Raw genomic sequence first — 16,995 nt, 5'->3', positions numbered from 1 at the left:
TATTTGTTCAAGATAAACATGATTTATTCCACCCATGTTGATTTTTAATAGCGCTTTTATTGATAAATGTGATCTAGCAGAGGTAAATGGCAAATATTGGGTCCACACACATCGCAGCGCTTCTTCTTGTTGCTACCGGCTGCAATCTAGAAGGATGAAAATACATATATTGCTTGTAATTGATATAGGTCAACATCTAAGTATTTTTACATAAAATGTTATGGCTGTGTTGTTTTAAAACCCCAATATTGTTGTGGGTCCATCAGACCTGCAAACATTTGGTGAATAACAAAACATGAACACCACACAAGGGTTAAGGGGCTTTATTGGCATGGGAAACATATGTTTACATTGCCAAAGCAAGTGAAATAGATAATAAACAAATGTGAAATAAAGAAATGTACACTAAACATTACACTCACAAGTTCCAAAAGAATAACATTTCAAATGTCATTGTCTCTAAACAGTGTTGTACTGATGTGCAAATAATTCAAGTACAAAAGGGGAAATAAATAAATATAGGTTGTATTTACAATGGTGTTTTGTTCTTCACTGGTGGGTTAGGGTTAGACAACGGGTCACATCTTATCTTGTGGCAACGGGTCACATCTTGCTGATGGCACACTGGTATTTCACCAAATATATATATGGGAGTTGTGGGTCTGTGTAATCTGAGGGAAATATATCTCGATGGTCATACATTTGGCAGGAATTAAGTGCACATATAGTTTCATTCTCATTTTGTGGGAAGTGTGCACATAGCCTGTCTTCTCTTGAACCAGGTCTTCCTTCGGGCGGCCTTTCTCAATAGCAAGGCAATGCTCACTGAGTCTGTACATAGTCAAAGATTTCCTTAATTTTGGGTCAGTCACAGTGGTCAGGAACTCTGTCACTGCGTGCTCTCTGTTTAGGGCCAAATAGTGTTTGCTCAGTTTTTTTTGTAAATTCTTTCCAATGTGTCAAATAATTATCTTTTTGTTTTCTCATGATTTGGATGGGTCTAATTGTGTTGCTGGGTTCTGTTTGTGTTTGTGAACAGAGGCCCAGGACCAGCTTGCTTAAGGGGCTCTTCTCCAGGTTCATTTCTCTGTAGGTGATGGCTTTGTTAAGGAAGGTTTGGGAATCGCTTCCTTTTTAGGTTGTTGTAGAGTTTAATGGCTTTTTTCTAGATTTTGATAATTAGCGGTTATCGGCCTAATTCCGCTCTGCATGCATTATTTGGTGTTGTACACTGAGAATATTTTTGCGGAGTCTCAATTTGGTGTTTGTGCCATTTTGTGAATTCTTGGTTGTTGACCGGACCCCAGACCTTACAACCAGGGTGAGACTGGGTGCTGCAGACTGTTCTAGTGCCCTCACCAATTTGTTGATTATATGTTGAAGAGGGTGGGGCTTAAGCTGCATCCCTGTCTCACCCTCTGGCCCTGTGGAAATAAATGTTTTTGGCCAATTTTAACTGCACTCTTGTTTGGGTACATGCATTTTATAATGTTGTATGTTTTTCCCCAAACATCACTTTCCATCAATTTGTATAGCAGACCCTCATGCCAAATGGAGTCAAGCTTTTTGAAATAAACAAAGCATGAGAAGACTTTGCCTTTGTTTTGGTTTGTTTGTCAATTAGGGTGTGCAGCGTGAATATGTGGTCTGTCGTGCGGTAATTTGGTAAAAAGCCTATTTGACATTTGCTCAGTACATTGTTTTTGCTGAGGAAATGTACGAGTCTGTTGTTAATGACAATGCAGAGGATTTTCCCAAGGTTGTTGTTGATGCATATCCCCCGGTAGTTATTGGTCTGTAAATTTTATCATTTAATTTAGGATACCATAAACCCCACAGGCCTTTTTGGGTTGGAGGGTTTGTATTTTGTCCTGTAGTTCATTCAATGTAATTGGATAATCCAGAGGGTTCTGGTAGTCTTTAATAGTTGGTTCTAAGATTTGTATTTGATCATGTATATTTTCTTGTTTTTGTTCTTTGTTATAGAGCCAAAAAGTTTTGAGAAGTGGTTTATCCATAAATCTCTGTTTTGCGTAGATAACTCTTCGTGTTTAGAGTTTACCAATTTTCCCAGGAGTGGTTCAATTCTATGAATTCTTCAATTACATTGAGCTGATTTCTGACGTGCTGTTCATTTTTCTGTAGTGTATTTCTGTATTGTTTTAGTGATTCACCACAGTGAAGGCGGCGTAGGCTCAGGTTTTCTGGGTTTTTGGTTGGATAGGTTTCTCAATTTCTTATATATTTTTTTGCATTCTTCATCAAACCATTTCTCATTGTTGTTACTTTTCTTAGGTTGTCTGCTTGAAGTTTTTCAATTTGAGGGAAGCTGAGAGGTCAAATATACTGTTTAGGTTTTCTACTGCCAAGTTTACACCTTCATTATTACAGTGAAACCTTTTTGTCCAGGAAATTGTCTAGAAGGGATTTAATTTGTTGCTGCCTAATTGTTTTTTGGTAGATTTCCACACTATTTTCCTTTCATCTATAGCATTTCTTAATATTATTCTGTTCCTTTGGCTTTGATGCCTCATGATTGATTATAGCTCTGTTCAAGTAGTGTGATTTTGCTGTGATCTGATAGGGGTGTCAGTGGACTGACTGAACGCTCTAAGAGACTCTGGGTTGAGGTCAGTGATAAAGTAGTCTACAGTACTACTGCCAAGAGATGAGCTATAGCTGTACCTACCATAGGAGTCCCCTCGAAGCCTCTCTCTCCCCAGCCCGTGTAGCGGAGGCAGGACAGAGGCGTGTGTTAGACGATGCAACACGACAGCGGAGGTTAAATCGGCAGCTGGATGCTTTAGAGAAGGACAACTTCCAGGATGACCCTCTCTCCTCCCTGCCTCCCACCGGTCCTACCGCCCGCTTCCTGCCTTACATACACTTCCCTCCCTTCTCTCCTTTTTTTATTTATTTCTCTCTCTCGCTCCATTTTCTCCTGCCTCTCTCTTCCTCCTCCTTCCCTCTTTCTTTCTGTCTCTAGGTAAGAAGAAGAGGAAAACTAGAGGCGATCACTTCAAACAGAGATAACGCAAAAACTTCCAGACTCTACTAGAAGAGGAGGTAGATAATAGAACTAGGACACCTCAAAAGTATCCTTGCAGTGGCAAGCACATTTTCATCCACGTTCCCTCTCCTCGACGCATCTCCTTGGTTACCTTGGACCTTTTTCAAAAGGAGGCGAGAGACGACGCAGGAGTTCTGCAAAACCAAATGAGATTCTCCCCGTCTTTGCTGAGTCTAACCCTATAACCTGTCCTTGCTGTGTTGTGATTGGCAGAACGTGTCTGAAAGTGAGGAGCCTAACTACCTGTCTGCCGCGGTAACCTGTCTGCAGCTGCTAATCTGACCATATCTGGTCATGCTCATAGAATTTTGATGGTAAACACCTCCACCTGTAGATATATAGAATGTTACAACAATACAGGATCGGCACTACGGAGAACTACTAGTGTACCCGAACGTTGCTACAATGTCTCCTCAAAGATGCTATGGATATAAGGCTACCAGAGAACGATAGGGAATGCTACTAGAACGTTACAGCATGCACACAGTGGCACAGCACTCTGCAGTGTGATGTTAGTGTTGTGGAGTAGGATCTGAAGGGGGGGCAGGAAGGAGAGAGGTGGGTTTGTGTCATATGGGGAGTAGTAAGGAGGGCACTTGGTCCCATGCATATGTCTATGTTTGTCGGTCTGTCCTGCTGTGAAGATTAATTAAACATGTTTTGATATGACTCTGTGTCTGCTGTCCTTTATGTTTTAGCTTAGTCTCCTGTATTTTGTCGTTTGTGTCTGAGCGGCTGTGTGTCTTCACTGAGCCTGTGCGTGTGACTGGTGGGTGTACCCTGGTCCAGGTTTGTATACAGATGTTTGTTTATGAACTCTGACCTGATAGAAGGAATGTTCCTAGAGGGAACAAAAGGTTGTACGCTTATTAACTTCCAGGGGTATGAATAAAAAACTTTATTTTCTGAAACCATTGCGCACACACAACTGACTAAAGTCTAGCAGTGGTTGAGTATATGAATATATGTTAATGTATTGCATGTACTGAATAGGTTATATAACTTATATGGTGAAGGGGTGGGGGCAAGTGGTAACCAAGGGCAACAACCCCTGAACCTCGAGCTGAAAAGGACGTAAATTATTAATGTGCGGGATGGAGGTGAGCATGAAGTGTAGCCCTGAATTTGGCCCAGACCGGACTTCGGAGTGCCAGAGTGTGTGCGTTTAGTGCTTTGGTGTGTTTGTATTCAATTGACAGCACTTGGGAGTGTCAACGAGTGAAAGCTGCGCGGGCATCGTGTGTTGTGTGAATGGCGGATGACTAGGCTAGGCTCCGTACAAAAATCGGTCACCTGTTCGCACGGCAGACTTTACCCAGTGAGGAAGTGTGTACGGAAATTCAGTAACAGGCAGCTGGCAAGCGAATCTAACAGCGGAACGGGGGCGCCTCGAGCTGTCAAGTGCGAGCCGATCGCTGAAGCGCGCCAGGTGAGTAGGATGTAATGAATGGATGTAGCCTATTGGTCGTCCTTTTAACACACAACTATGATCCGATTACTATACCCAAACCACTATGGGGGGATGGAAGAGACCGCGGGCAGATTCATCATTCTGATCCTAGGATCAATGGCTCGTTGATCAATACGCACAGTAAAACTATAGGCTACCGCAGGCTTTCATTTCAGCCAGGTATCCCCACATAACGCATTTTCACCGAGCTCAGAGATAAGAAGCATGATTTGCTTGTTCTTTCGATTTTTGTGTATTTATTTGACGCTGAAAATCCGCTTCAACGGTGGCAATAGACAATGCTGTGATTGGCCAAGCTCTGTGTTCTCTGAGGAGCACAAGGCTCCTATTGGGTAAGAGGTGTGTGCACACTGCACATATTGTGTGAATATGTTTTGTGTGTGTGTGTGTTTCTCTGTGTAGGGTTATAGGCTAGATTCCCACTGATACTGCTGCTGCCATGGAGAGGAGGGAGGTAAGACATCGGAATATTTGATTGTGATGTACAATGAAACAGCATCCATTGCAGAACATTTGCTCTTACCCCAACCTGCCTCTATCTCCTTCTCATCTATCTATCCCTCTCTCTCTCTCTTTCTTGTTCTTCAGTATCCAGTCGGCGAAGTCCTCATCATTCCAATGACGTCGACTTCACCTTCACCCCAGGACTCAGCTCGACCCCAAGCCCTTCCCCTCCAGCCCTCTTCCCCTCCTGTCTCCTCCCCTCCACCCCCCCATTCTCTGTCTAATCCCCAGCTCCAGGCTGAGTTTCTGAGGAGAGCTCCCAGAGCTGCCTCCCCTGACAAGGACTCGGCTAGATCCCAAATCCTTCCCCTCCAGCCCTCTCCCCCCACCTCTGTGGCCCCCCGCTCCTCCCTTCCTCCCCCTCTTTCCTCCCCTCCTCCACCCCTCTGTCTGTCCAGTCCCCAGCTCCAGGCGGAGTTTCTGAGGAGAGCTAGCCGTGGTCTCAGAACTGTCTCCTGCGACACCGACGATGTCCTCACCTCCCCCAGCTCCCCCCTGGTTTCACCCTTTACCTCCACCACCACCTCCCCCCTTACCTCCCCACCTCAAGCTCTCTCCCCCACCTCCCCCTTTAGCTCTCCACCACAGCCCCTCTCCCCCTCCACGCCCACTACAGAGGGTGAGTGTATGGTGTAATACTGATAGTATAATCTGAGTAATGTGTTGCTAGTCTGTCTCAGCAGCGGCGTTGTTGTTACAGTAGTAGTAGCAGCAGCAGCGGCGTTGTAGTAGTAGTAGTAGTAGTAGTAGTAGTAGTAGTAGTAGTAGTAGTAGTAGTAGTAGTAGTAGTAGTAGTAGTAGTAGTAGTAGTAGTAGTAGTAGTGGCGGCGGCGTTGTTGTAGTAGTAGCAACAGCGGCATTGTTGTTGTTGTAGTAGTAGTAGTAGTAGTAGTAGTAGTAGTAGTAGTAGCGGCCCTTGTTGTAGTAGTAGCAACAGCGGCATTGTTGTAGTAGTAGCAGCAGCGGCGTTGTAGTAGTAGTAGTAGTAGTAGTAGTAGTAGTAGTAGTAGTAGTAGCAGCGGCGTTGTAGTAGTAGTAGTAGCAGCAGCGGCGTTGTTGTAGTAGTAGCAGCAGCGGCATTGTTGTTGTAGTAGTAGTAGTAGTAGTAGTAGTAGTAGTAGTAGTAGTAGTAGTAGTAGTAGTAGTAGTAGTAGTAGCAGCGGCGTTGTTGTAGTAGTAGCAGCAGCGGCATACCACCCTGCATACCACTGCTGGCTTGCTTCTGAAGCTAAGCAGGGTTGGTCCTGGTCAGTCCCTGGAAGGGAGACCAGATGCTGCTGGAAGTGGTGTTGGAGGGCCAGTAGGAGGCATTCTTTCCTCTGGTCTAAACAAAGATCCCAATACCCCAGGGCAGTGATTGGGGACACTGCTCTGTGTAGGGTGCCGTCTTTCGGATGGGACGTTAAACGGGTGTCCTGACTCTCTGAGGTCATTAAAGATCCCATGGCACTTGTCGTAAGAGTAGGGGTGTTAACCCCGGTGTCCTGGCTAAATTCCCAATCTGGCCCTCAACCATCACGGTCACCTAATAATCCCCAGTTTACAATTGGCTCATTCATCCCCCTCCTCTCCCCTGTAACTATTCCCCAGGTCGTTGCTGCAAATGAGAACGTGTTCTCAGTCAACTTACCTGGTAAAATAACGAATAAATAAAAATAAAATAAATAAAATAAATAAAGCGGCGTTGTTGTTTTAGTAGTAGTAGCAGCAGTAGCATTGTTGTAGTAGCAGCATTGTAGTAGTATAATAATTGTTGTAGTAGTAGCAGCATTGTTGTAGTAGTAGTAGTTAGTGATGCACCGATATGACATTTTTGGCCGATACCAATAACCAATATTTAAAAATTTTAGCGGCCTTTTAAGCATTCTAGTACAGTTAACTATTTAACACGCAGACATGGACACAGCGGTCTAAGGCACTGCATCTCAGTGCAAGAGGTGTCACTACAGTTCCTGGTTCGAATCCAGGCTTACTCACATCCGGCCGTGATTGAGAGTCCCACAGTGCGGCGCACAATTGGCCCAGCGTCGTCCGGGCCGTCATTGTAAATAAGAATTTGTTCTTAACTGGCTTGCCTAGTTAAATAAAGGTTACACACACACACACACACACACACACACACACACACACACACACACACACACACACACACACACACACACTGACCAAAAAGTTATTGTCCCCATTACCAGTAAAATATAATCAAAACCTATTTCTTTCACTTACTTGCTGTACTGTTTCATTCTCAACCAGGATTTCTATGGAACGCCATTTGGGTCTCTGCGTGTCAAAAAAGATACACGTCAAATAACACATTTTGACCAATCAGGACCTGAATATGACTGCATGACACATAATAATTGAATGCATTCATAAATTTTTTACGTAATTATTACACATTGATTACACTATCACTCGTATTTCATGTCACAACGATTCATCGATACGTATGCTATGGTGCTCGTAAAGCTGTCTCACGCACCTGCAGTGCTGTTTCAGTAGCTAGGTGTCATCATCTAAAATAACCCTAATTTAAAAGACAGTTCTTATTAGATTAATGTGGTCGGACCCATCTATGTGAAGCTAGCCACAATAAGGATTAGCCACAGCAGTGGACTTTGCGGTTGACCTTCAAAATCAAAGTATAGCATAATTCTACTATTTGCATGCATTTGCATCTCTGTCAATGACATACTTTTATTTTGAAGGCAAACCGCAAAATCCCCTACTGTGGCTAGCTACACAACACATAACGCAGTCCGTTCGAGCCTCACTAGCCAGATGAAGCTAGCTGGCTGCTTATAATGTTAGCTTTGGGAAACAGGGTTAAGTAGCTGGCTAGCCATTTATTTTCATGAACTGAAGTTCAATTTCAATAGGCGAACAACAAGTGGCAACCTAGCAAATACTTACTCACAAGGATTCCTAAATCATTGATAAGAATAATGAAAATGACTGCAGTTTCTACTGGTCATTGTTTTCAGGCTGGTTGTATTGGTGCTAGCTAGGTACCAAGCTAAAGCTAGCTACCCCAGATGTTTCGGTCGAATAAATCATGCTTTATTACCAACACGGTGTTGTAAACACATCGTTCGTGGCCGGTGTTTGCAAACTTTTTTGTACAGCTTTGACAGTGCTACTGTATCTTTTTTGACACGCAAAGACCCAAACGGTGTAATGTGAGAGATTTGCGTCAATTCAAATCTGGTATCAGGACAAAATGTGATTCAGAGTCACCGAATATACTTTAAGTATTTTAATTAAACTCCGGCGATAAATGGTAAATGCAATTTTCGTATATACGGGTTCTCTGTATCACCGCGCAGGGTAGAACAGGGAACTGGCAGGAAGTAAGTAAACAGCTGTTCTTATACCGTGACAGACGTATTTCCAACCCATCTGTTGGCCTATCACAGTAGAGGCTGAGCGTGGTTTAAACTTTGCTCAGCCTATCGCCGGCACTCACTGGTCCCAGTCTCTTGGTGCTCTCAGCTGTCCGCATCTGGTCGTTGGGTAGATTAGATCCGTCTTGTGTCTCACCCCAGATTCTACACTCAAACAGTTCCATATATGGTATTGTCCAGTGTCCTACCCTCCCTGGTTGGCCTGGAGATATGCATCCCTCCCCTCTCCAGATTGACCACAGCTTTTGCATCAAGGCACTCTATGTTGCTCAATCTTTACACACATACACACACACACACACACAAACAATGCAGATGTAACAAAACAATATTCATCTTCAAACAATATGATAGCGGGTCATTATGCATAAACATAAATCCTAACAGTAACATAGTATGTATGTGTGAAGCTAATAGCAGTGACACTATTATTGTGTAACTCCAGGCTTGACCAGTCGGCGAAAGCCAACATCACCCCCGACAGAGAACGGTTGATTGTCAAGGCCAATGAATTCCATTATCTTGGCTTTAATGGATTTCGCCTTTGAGTTGTCTTGCTAAAATGTTCTTACTCTTTCAAATAACTGCTCAACTTGTTGACTGCTCGATCCACACAGCAGACATTGTGGGCTAGGTTAGGAATGCTGTGTTACACTTGTAGTGCAACATTTTATTATATAGGTATGCAGGGTAGCTTTGACATCGGTTTTTAACATTGTTGTTAAACTAGACATCGGGCTGATAGATACCGATGTTGGCATTTTTAGCTTATATCATCCGATTCCGATATGTTCGTGCATCCCTAGTAGTAGTAGTATAATAATACAGTAGTAATGTGTGTGTCTCTCTCCAGTCAAGAGCTGCTGTGTGTAGTGGTGTACAATAATATATGTGTGTGTGTGTGTGTGTGTGTGTGTGCAGGTCGCGCTACTCGCCTGTCTCTTTCCAGTCCTGAGCTGCTGACAGAGCTGCGTCGGTCTCAGTCCCGTCCTATGAAGCACGTCTCCATCTCTAAAGGACTCACCACTGTCTTCTGTGGACGGGGCAGGGGCGTAACGGTAAGGTGTGTGTGTCTCACCACTGTCTTCTCTGGCAGGGGTGAGGACAGAAATTATTGGGAGATGATGTGAGAACTTATCTACTGGGGTAAATATAAACTCCTCCTGACCCCCCCCCCCCCCTCCTCCCCTCGTTCTCTCTCCCTCTCTGTGCACCAGACTTCTAGCTCTGCCCCTGCCTCAGGAGCAACCAACCAGACACTCCGCTCAGACTCCACGGCCAATGAAAGAAGACAGGCGGGTCCCAGGCTGTCCAATGGGACATAGCGTTAGACTAAGTTAAAGTGCCTCTGAGGAAACCAGCTGCTGTATAGTGTCAATGTTATTGATATTAATGAAAACCAGTAGTACTGTGGCCTGAATATGATACATGATCAAACACTATCTATACTGCCATGTGCCAACAATAAACACAATGCAAACTAACCGACAGACGAACACACTGTAGCTCTTCATGTAAGACATGGAGAGCAATGTGTTGAGCTGAGGCATGCCTCTCTCTTGAAAAATAAATGATAAAATGTATCATAACACACTTGTTTGTCTCGGTATTGTGGGTGTGTGTGGGTGTCACATCCCTGATAAGATCCAACCCATAGCCAGAGTCCAGAGACATCATGAGATACGGGGACATCATAACTTACCGCTCGTGTGTGGTAGCTGACAGGGGTGATATAACAGTGGTTGAGATAAAAGCCAAAGGTTAGAGGTCTCTTACACTCTTTCTTAGTACTGTTTTCCTTTCCCTCCCTTTCTAAATGTAACACAGTAAACATACCCTTCCTATTTAAGCCACACCCCCTGGAACACTCTGTACAGTGTTCCAGGGGGTGTGGCTTAAATAGGAAGTGTATGTTTACTGTGTTACATTTAGAAAGGGAGGGAAAGGAAAACAGTACTAAGAAAGAGTGTAAGAGGCAGAGAGAGTACAGGAAGAATGAGAAATTACAGAGACAGCAGAGGGAGAAAGAGGGGGAGATATGAGCTATAGGTAGAAAAATAGAGTAGGAGATAGCCGTTTACTACCGGTTAGATTTGCTCACCAGCCGGATCTGTCCTGGTAGCAATTAACCTGGGGGCGAGGTTAATTACCGGTAGGTTATGTGAAGGGGGGTCTACTGACATAGCGTGTGTGTAGACAAGATGGGACTCTATGGGCAACTGCAATGCTACCTGCTGCTGGCCTCCATGGCTCTGCTGCTCTTCCTCAGCTCCTTCTGGCTCCCTAAGTTTCCACTTTAATCATAGTGTTGAACTGAAACTGTTCTCCGTGTGGCTCTGTTTGTATAATGTGACATACACGTGTCCCTCTCACTGCTCGGGTTGGAATGTGTGATTCCCGAGACCTTCTGGCACCCCTGTCTAAGTTTCCATTTTTACCATCCAAAGGTGAGTAACACACACACGTGATTTAGTCTGTAGGAAAATGTAGTTATATTTGAAAAGTATTAGTGCAATTGATATTCTAGTGTAAAACAAAGTGAAAGATTTGAATATACAACTGTGAAGATATCTAGGAAAATTATGTGATACTTCTCTTTTTTTTGTGCATTCCACTTCTAGCTGGAGACCCCTGTTATTCCAGATGCAGGAGAAGTGCAGAGTGGGGGACAGCAGGGTGACAAGGGTGTAATGTTGCATTCCGTGCCCCCTTTCCAGGTGTGTCCAGGTCAACAGTTCCAGGTGTGGCGTCTCATGCCCCACCTGACCTCTTCCATGGCTGCACACACTGACGACGTTCTGCTGGAACACTACCTCTACAGCTGGGACGAGCTCATCAAGTGCGACTAGTGTGTGTGTTTCTGTGTGTGTGTGAGAGAGAGAAAGAAAGAAAGTGTTTAAAAGGGGAACATCTTTTAAACTTGCCATGAATGATATAGTGAGGAGTTGTTAGGTAAAGGCCAGACAGAACGCACACAGATACACACGTGGGCACACACACACACTCTAAAGGTCGGTTCACAATCTCACTGAATTATCCCACACTACCCATATACCGGTGGCCATGCCAGCTTCCCAGCAGCGTGGGCACTGATGCCTGCTCTCTCACTCATAGGCACGCTCGCACACACACACCCACTAAATCTAACCTTGCCCCTGTTCCCTAAGGAAGCGTACACTATGGCCCTGGCCCACCGTTGTTCCACAGGGCAGCTGAGCTGGTGTTTGTAGTGCTGCCAGATAGAACACTGTTCCTGGACATAGTGTGTGCTCAACATTGTTATAAACGTTATGAGAGAAGTACACACACACACACGCACACAGAGCATACTGGAACAACACAACATGATGGAGCTTCCCTCGACAGACATGGACAGACAGAGACACAAGACATAGCCTATACTGAGTCTACAAAACATTAGGAATTAGCTCTTTCCATGACATAGACTGACCAGGTGAATCCAGGTGAAAGCTATGATCCCTTATTGATGTCACTAGTTAAATCAACTTCACTCAGTGTAGATGAAGGGGAGGAGACAGGTTTTAAATAAGGATTTTTGTTGAAAACCAACAAACCACTTGTTTGTTGAGACATGGATTGTGTATGTGTGCCATTCAGAGGGTGAATGGGCAAGACAAACTTTTTAAGTGCCTTTAAACGGAGTATGGTAGTAGGTGCCAGGTGTAACAGTATAACTTTACGTCGTCCCCTCGCCCCGACACGGGCGCGAACCAGGGACCCTCTGCACACATCAACAGTCACCCATGAAGCGTCGTTACCCATCGCTCCACAAAACCCGCGGCCCTTGCAGAGCAAGGGGCAACCCTACTTAAGTCTCAGAGCAAGTGACGTAACTGATTGAAATGCTACTAGCGCGTACCCGCTAACTAGCTAGCCATTTCACATCCGTTACACTCACCCCCCTTTCAACCTCCTCCTTTTCCGCAGCAACCAGTGATCCAGGTCAACAGCATCAATGTAACAGTATAACTTTAAACCGTCCCCTCGCCCCGACACAGGCGCGAACCAAGGACCCTCTGCACACATCAACAACGGTTGCCCACGAAGCACGGTCGTTACCCATCGCTCCACAAAAGCCGCGGCCCTTGCAGAGCAAGGGGCAACCCTACTTAAGTCTCAGAGCAAGTGACGTAACTGATTGAAATGCTACTAGCGCGTACCCGCTAACTAGCTAGCCATTTCACATCCGTTACACAGGCGCACCAGTTTGTGTCAAGAACTGCAACGATGCTGGGTTTTTCTCACTGAACATTTTCTTGTGTGTATCGAGAATGGTCCACCACCCAAAGGACATCCAGCCAACTTGACACAAATGTGGGAAGCATTGGAGTCAACATGGGCTAGCATCCCTGTGGAATGCTTTTGACACCTTGTAGAGTCTATGCCTCTGTAACGGCTGTCCTCCTCTTCTTCATCCGAAGAGGAGCAGGGATTGAACCAAGGCGCAGTGGAGTTTGAATACATAATGAATTTAATGACAAGACGGAAAAAACACGAACTTGACTATACACTAACAAAACAAATAAACGGTGTAGAACAGATCTGAACGACGGACTCACATAACACACGAGAACGCACGAACAGGGAAAAAGCCTACACATAAATGACACTTAACAAACAAACCGAAACCAGTCCCGTGTGGCGCAACGACATACACAAACACAGGAGACAATCACCCACAACGAACACTGTGACAACGCCTACCTAAATATGACTCTTAATTAGAGGAACGCCAAACACCTGCCTCTAATTAAGAGCCATACCAGGCAACCCAAAACCAACACAGAAACAGAAAACATAGACTGCCCACCCAACCTCACGTCCTGACCAACTAACACACATAACAACTAACATAAATAGGTCAGGAACGTGACATTACCCCCCCCACAAGGTGCGAACTCCGGACGCACCAGCACAAAGTCTAGGGGAGGGTCTGGGTGGGCATCTAACCACGGTGGTGGCTCAGGCTCCGGGCGAGGTCCCCACCCCACCATAATCCATCCTAGCTTCCTCCCTCTAAGAATGTCCACCCTCTTTTTACCCCCACAAAATCCTCTTAATAACCTCACTAATAAGGACAGCACCGGGACAGAGAGATAAATCAAGACAGAGGGATAGATAAGAATATAGAGGTAGATCAAGATAGAGAGGGAGGTCAGGATAGAGGGGCAACTCCGGACTGAAAGGCAGCTCCGGACAGAGAGACAGCTCTGGACTGATGGGCAGTTCTGGGTATCTAGCCGTTTCAGGCTGAAGGGCAGCTCATGGCTGACTGACGAATCTCGACGCTCATGGCTGGCTGACGGCTCTCGACGCTCATGGCAGGCTGACGGCTCTCGACGCTCATGGCAGGCTGACGGCTCTCGACGCTCATGGCAGGCTGACGGCTCTCGACGCTCATGGCAGGCTGACGGCTCTCGACGCTCATGGCAGGCTGACGGCTCTCGACGCTCATGGCAGGCTGACGGCTCTCGACGCTCATGGCAGGCTGACGGCTCTCGACGCTCATGGCAGGCTGACGGCTCTGGCTGCTCATGGCGCTCTGACGGCTCTGGCTGCTCATGGCGCTCTGACGGCTCTGGCTGCTCATGGCTCTCTGACGGCTCTGGCTGCTCATGGCTCTCTGACGGCTCTGGCTGCTCATGGCTCTCTGACGGCTCTGGCTGCTCATGGCTCTCTGACGGCTCTGGCTGCTCATGGCTCTCTGACGGCTCTGGCTGCTCATGGCTCGCTGGCGGCTCTAGCAGATCCTGTCTGGTTGGCGGCTCTGGCAGATCCTGTCTGGTTGGCGGCTCTGGCAGATCCTGTCTGGTTGGCGGCTCTGGCAGATCCTGTCTGGCTGACGGCTCTGGCGGCTCCTGTCTGGCTGACGGCTCTAGCGGCTCCTGTCTGGCTGACGGCTCTAGCGGCTCCTGTCTGGCGGATGGCTCTGTAGGCTCATGGCAGACGGGCGGCTTTGCAGGCTCATGGCAGACGGGCGGCTTTGCAGGCTCATGGCAGACGGATGGCTCAGACGGCGCTGGGGAGACGGATGGCTCAGATGGCGCTGGGGAGACGGATGACTCAGATGGCGCTGGGGAGACGGATGGCTCAGATGGCGCTGGGGAGACGGATGGCTCAGATGGCGCTGGGGAGACGGATGGCTCAGATGGCGCTGGGGAGACGGATGGCTCTGGCCGGATATGGTGCACTGTAGACCTGGTGCGTGGTGCCGGAACTGGAGGCACCGTGCTAATGATAAGCACCTTCCTACTAGTGCGGGGAGCAGGGACAGGGCACACTGTATTCTCAAAGCCCACTCTATAACCGATGCGTGGTACCGGCACTGGTGACGCCGGGCTGAGGACAAGCACATCAGGATTAGTAGGGGGAGAAGATACAGTTTGTACAGGGCTCTGGAGACGCACTGGTAGCTTAGTGCGTGGGGCCGGAACTGGAGGCACCGGGCTAGATACACGCACTACAGGGAGAGTGCGTGGAGGAGGAACAGGGCTCAGGATACGCACTGGTAGCCTAGTGCGTAGTGTAGACACTGTAGGTACTAGGCTGGGGCGGGGAGGTGGTGCCGGAAATACCGGACCGTGGAGGCGTACTGGCACTCTTGAGCATTGAACCCGCCCAACCTTACCTGGTTGAATGCTCCCGGTCGCCCGACCAGTGCGGGGAGGTGGAATAACCCGCACCGGCCTATGTAGGCGAACCGGGGAAACCATGCGTAAGGCCGGTGCCATGTATGCCGGCCCGAGGAGACGCACTGGAGACCAGACGCGTTGAGCCGGCCTCATGACACCTGGCTCAATACTCAATCTAGCCCTACCAGTGCGGGGAGGTGGAATAACCCGCACTGGGCTATGCACTCGTACAGGAGACACCGTGCGCTCTACTGCGTAACACGGCGCCTGCCCGTACTCCCGCTCTCCACGGTAAGCCTGGGAAGTGGGCGCAGGTCTCCTACCTGCCCTTGGCCCACTACCTCTTAGCCCCCCCCCAAGAAATTTTTGGGAATTACTTACGGGCTTTTTTGGCTTCCGTGCCAGACGCGTTCCCTCATAGCTCCGGTTCCTCTCTCCGGTAGCCTCTGCTCTCCTCCGTGCCTCCAGCTCAGCTTTGGGACGGCGATATTCTCCCTGCTGTGCCCATGGACCTCTCCCGTCCAATATTTCCTCCCAAGTCCAGAAATCCTTGTTGCCCTGTCGAGCTTTCCCTTGCCTCCGCTGCTTGGCTCTGGAGTGGTGGGTGATTCTGTAACGGCTGTCCTCCTCTTCTTCATCCGAAGAGGAGCAGGGATTGAACCAAGGCGCAGTGGAGTTTGAATACATAATGAATTTAATGACAAGACGGAAAAAACACGAACTTGACTATACACTAACAAAACAAATAAACGGTGTAGAACAGATCTGAACGACGGACTCACATAACACACGAGAACGCACGAACAGGGAAAAAGCCTACACATAAATGACACTTAACAAACAAACCGAAACCAGTCCCGTGTGGCGCAACGACATACACAAACACAGGAGACAATCACCCACAACGAACACTGTGACAACGCCTACCTAAATATGACTCTTAATTAGAGGAACGCCAAACACCTGCCTCTAATTAAGAGCCATACCAGGCAACCCAAAACCAACACAGAAACAGAAAACATAGAATGCCCACCCAACCTCACGTCCTGACCAACTAACACACATAACAACTAACATAAATAGGTCAGGAACGTGACAGCCTCGACGAATTGAGGCTGTTCTGAGGGCAAAATGGGATACAACTCAATATTTGGAAGGTGTCCTTAATGTTTGGCATACTCAGTGTATACTGTAGAGACACACAACAACTCCGTTAGTTAAGCCTACCGTATAAGCATGTTTACAACTGTATATGTTGAAAAGCCCTTCTATATTATTCTAACCTTATAACTCCTGCTTTATTTCTGTGAAGTGAAAGGAGTGAATGAACATGTTATTTATTCACAATTATCTGTACAGATGTAGGAGCTTAATTTGAGCCAGTTCTCTACAGCAGGAAACTAATCCTGCAGCAAGAGTAAATGTGAATTATTATGTGGATTATAATTAATGAACATTTTTGTAGGGGTGTCACGACTTCCGCCGAAGTCGGTCCCTTTCCTTGTTCGGGCGGTGTTCGGCGGTCGACATCGCCAACCTTCTAGCCATCACTGATCCATTTTTCATTTTCCATTGGTTTTGTCTTGTCTTCCTTCACACCTGGTTCCAATCCCATCAATTACATGTTGTGTATTTAACCCTGTTTCCCCTCATGTCCTTGTCGGAGATTGTTTTATTGTATGTTTGTGCAGTTATGTGTTGGTGCGCGACGGGTTTTGCACCCTCTTTTATTATTTTCTATATTTTGGTTTTGGAGTTTTGTGAAGCACTTATTAAACGACTCCATTTATACCAAGTTTGATTCTCCTGCGCCTGACTTCCCTGCCATCAACACGCACCCATTACAAGGGGTTGATACATTTTTCGGCAACTCAAGTCTGCAAATTCGACAAC

General features: G+C 46.7%; 1 protein-coding gene across 2 annotated transcripts; it reads left to right on the top strand.

Moving 5' to 3' along the window:
• Positions 1 to 4,054: 4,054 nt before the first annotated feature.
• Positions 4,055 to 10,038, top strand: LOC129835150 (uncharacterized). Of its 2 annotated transcripts, none has more exons than XM_055900556.1 (5): positions 4,055 to 4,499; positions 4,944 to 4,995; positions 5,130 to 5,664; positions 9,371 to 9,512; positions 9,667 to 10,038. In XM_055900556.1, exons 2-5 carry the CDS (start codon positions 4,981 to 4,983, stop codon positions 9,788 to 9,790), a joined length of 816 nt encoding a protein of 271 aa, XP_055756531.1. In that variant the 5' UTR covers positions 4,055 to 4,499; positions 4,944 to 4,980; the 3' UTR covers positions 9,791 to 10,038. The 2 variants fall into 2 exon arrangements, with proteins under 2 accessions (XP_055756531.1, XP_055756532.1); XM_055900557.1 differs by having other exon boundaries at positions 4,066 to 4,499; positions 9,371 to 9,507.
• Positions 10,039 to 16,995: the final 6,957 nt, after the last annotated feature.

This window comes from Salvelinus fontinalis, chromosome 36 (assembly GCF_029448725.1).
Source record: "Salvelinus fontinalis isolate EN_2023a chromosome 36, ASM2944872v1, whole genome shotgun sequence".
Taxonomy (NCBI): domain Eukaryota; kingdom Metazoa; phylum Chordata; class Actinopteri; order Salmoniformes; family Salmonidae; genus Salvelinus; species Salvelinus fontinalis.
Note: the sequence above shows the minus strand (reverse complement) of the source record. Positions and strands in the feature narration are given on the sequence as shown.

Bases quoted from the DNA above. Each gene is read 5' to 3' on its own strand.
- LOC129835150 (XM_055900556.1), top strand. The intron at 5,665-9,370 runs GTGAGTGTATGG...GTGTGTGTGCAG, and splicing joins CTCCACGCCCACTACAGAGG to GTCGCGCTACTCGCCTGTCT. The intron at 9,513-9,666 runs GTGTGTGTGTCT...TCTGTGCACCAG, and splicing joins GGCAGGGGCGTAACGGTAAG to ACTTCTAGCTCTGCCCCTGC.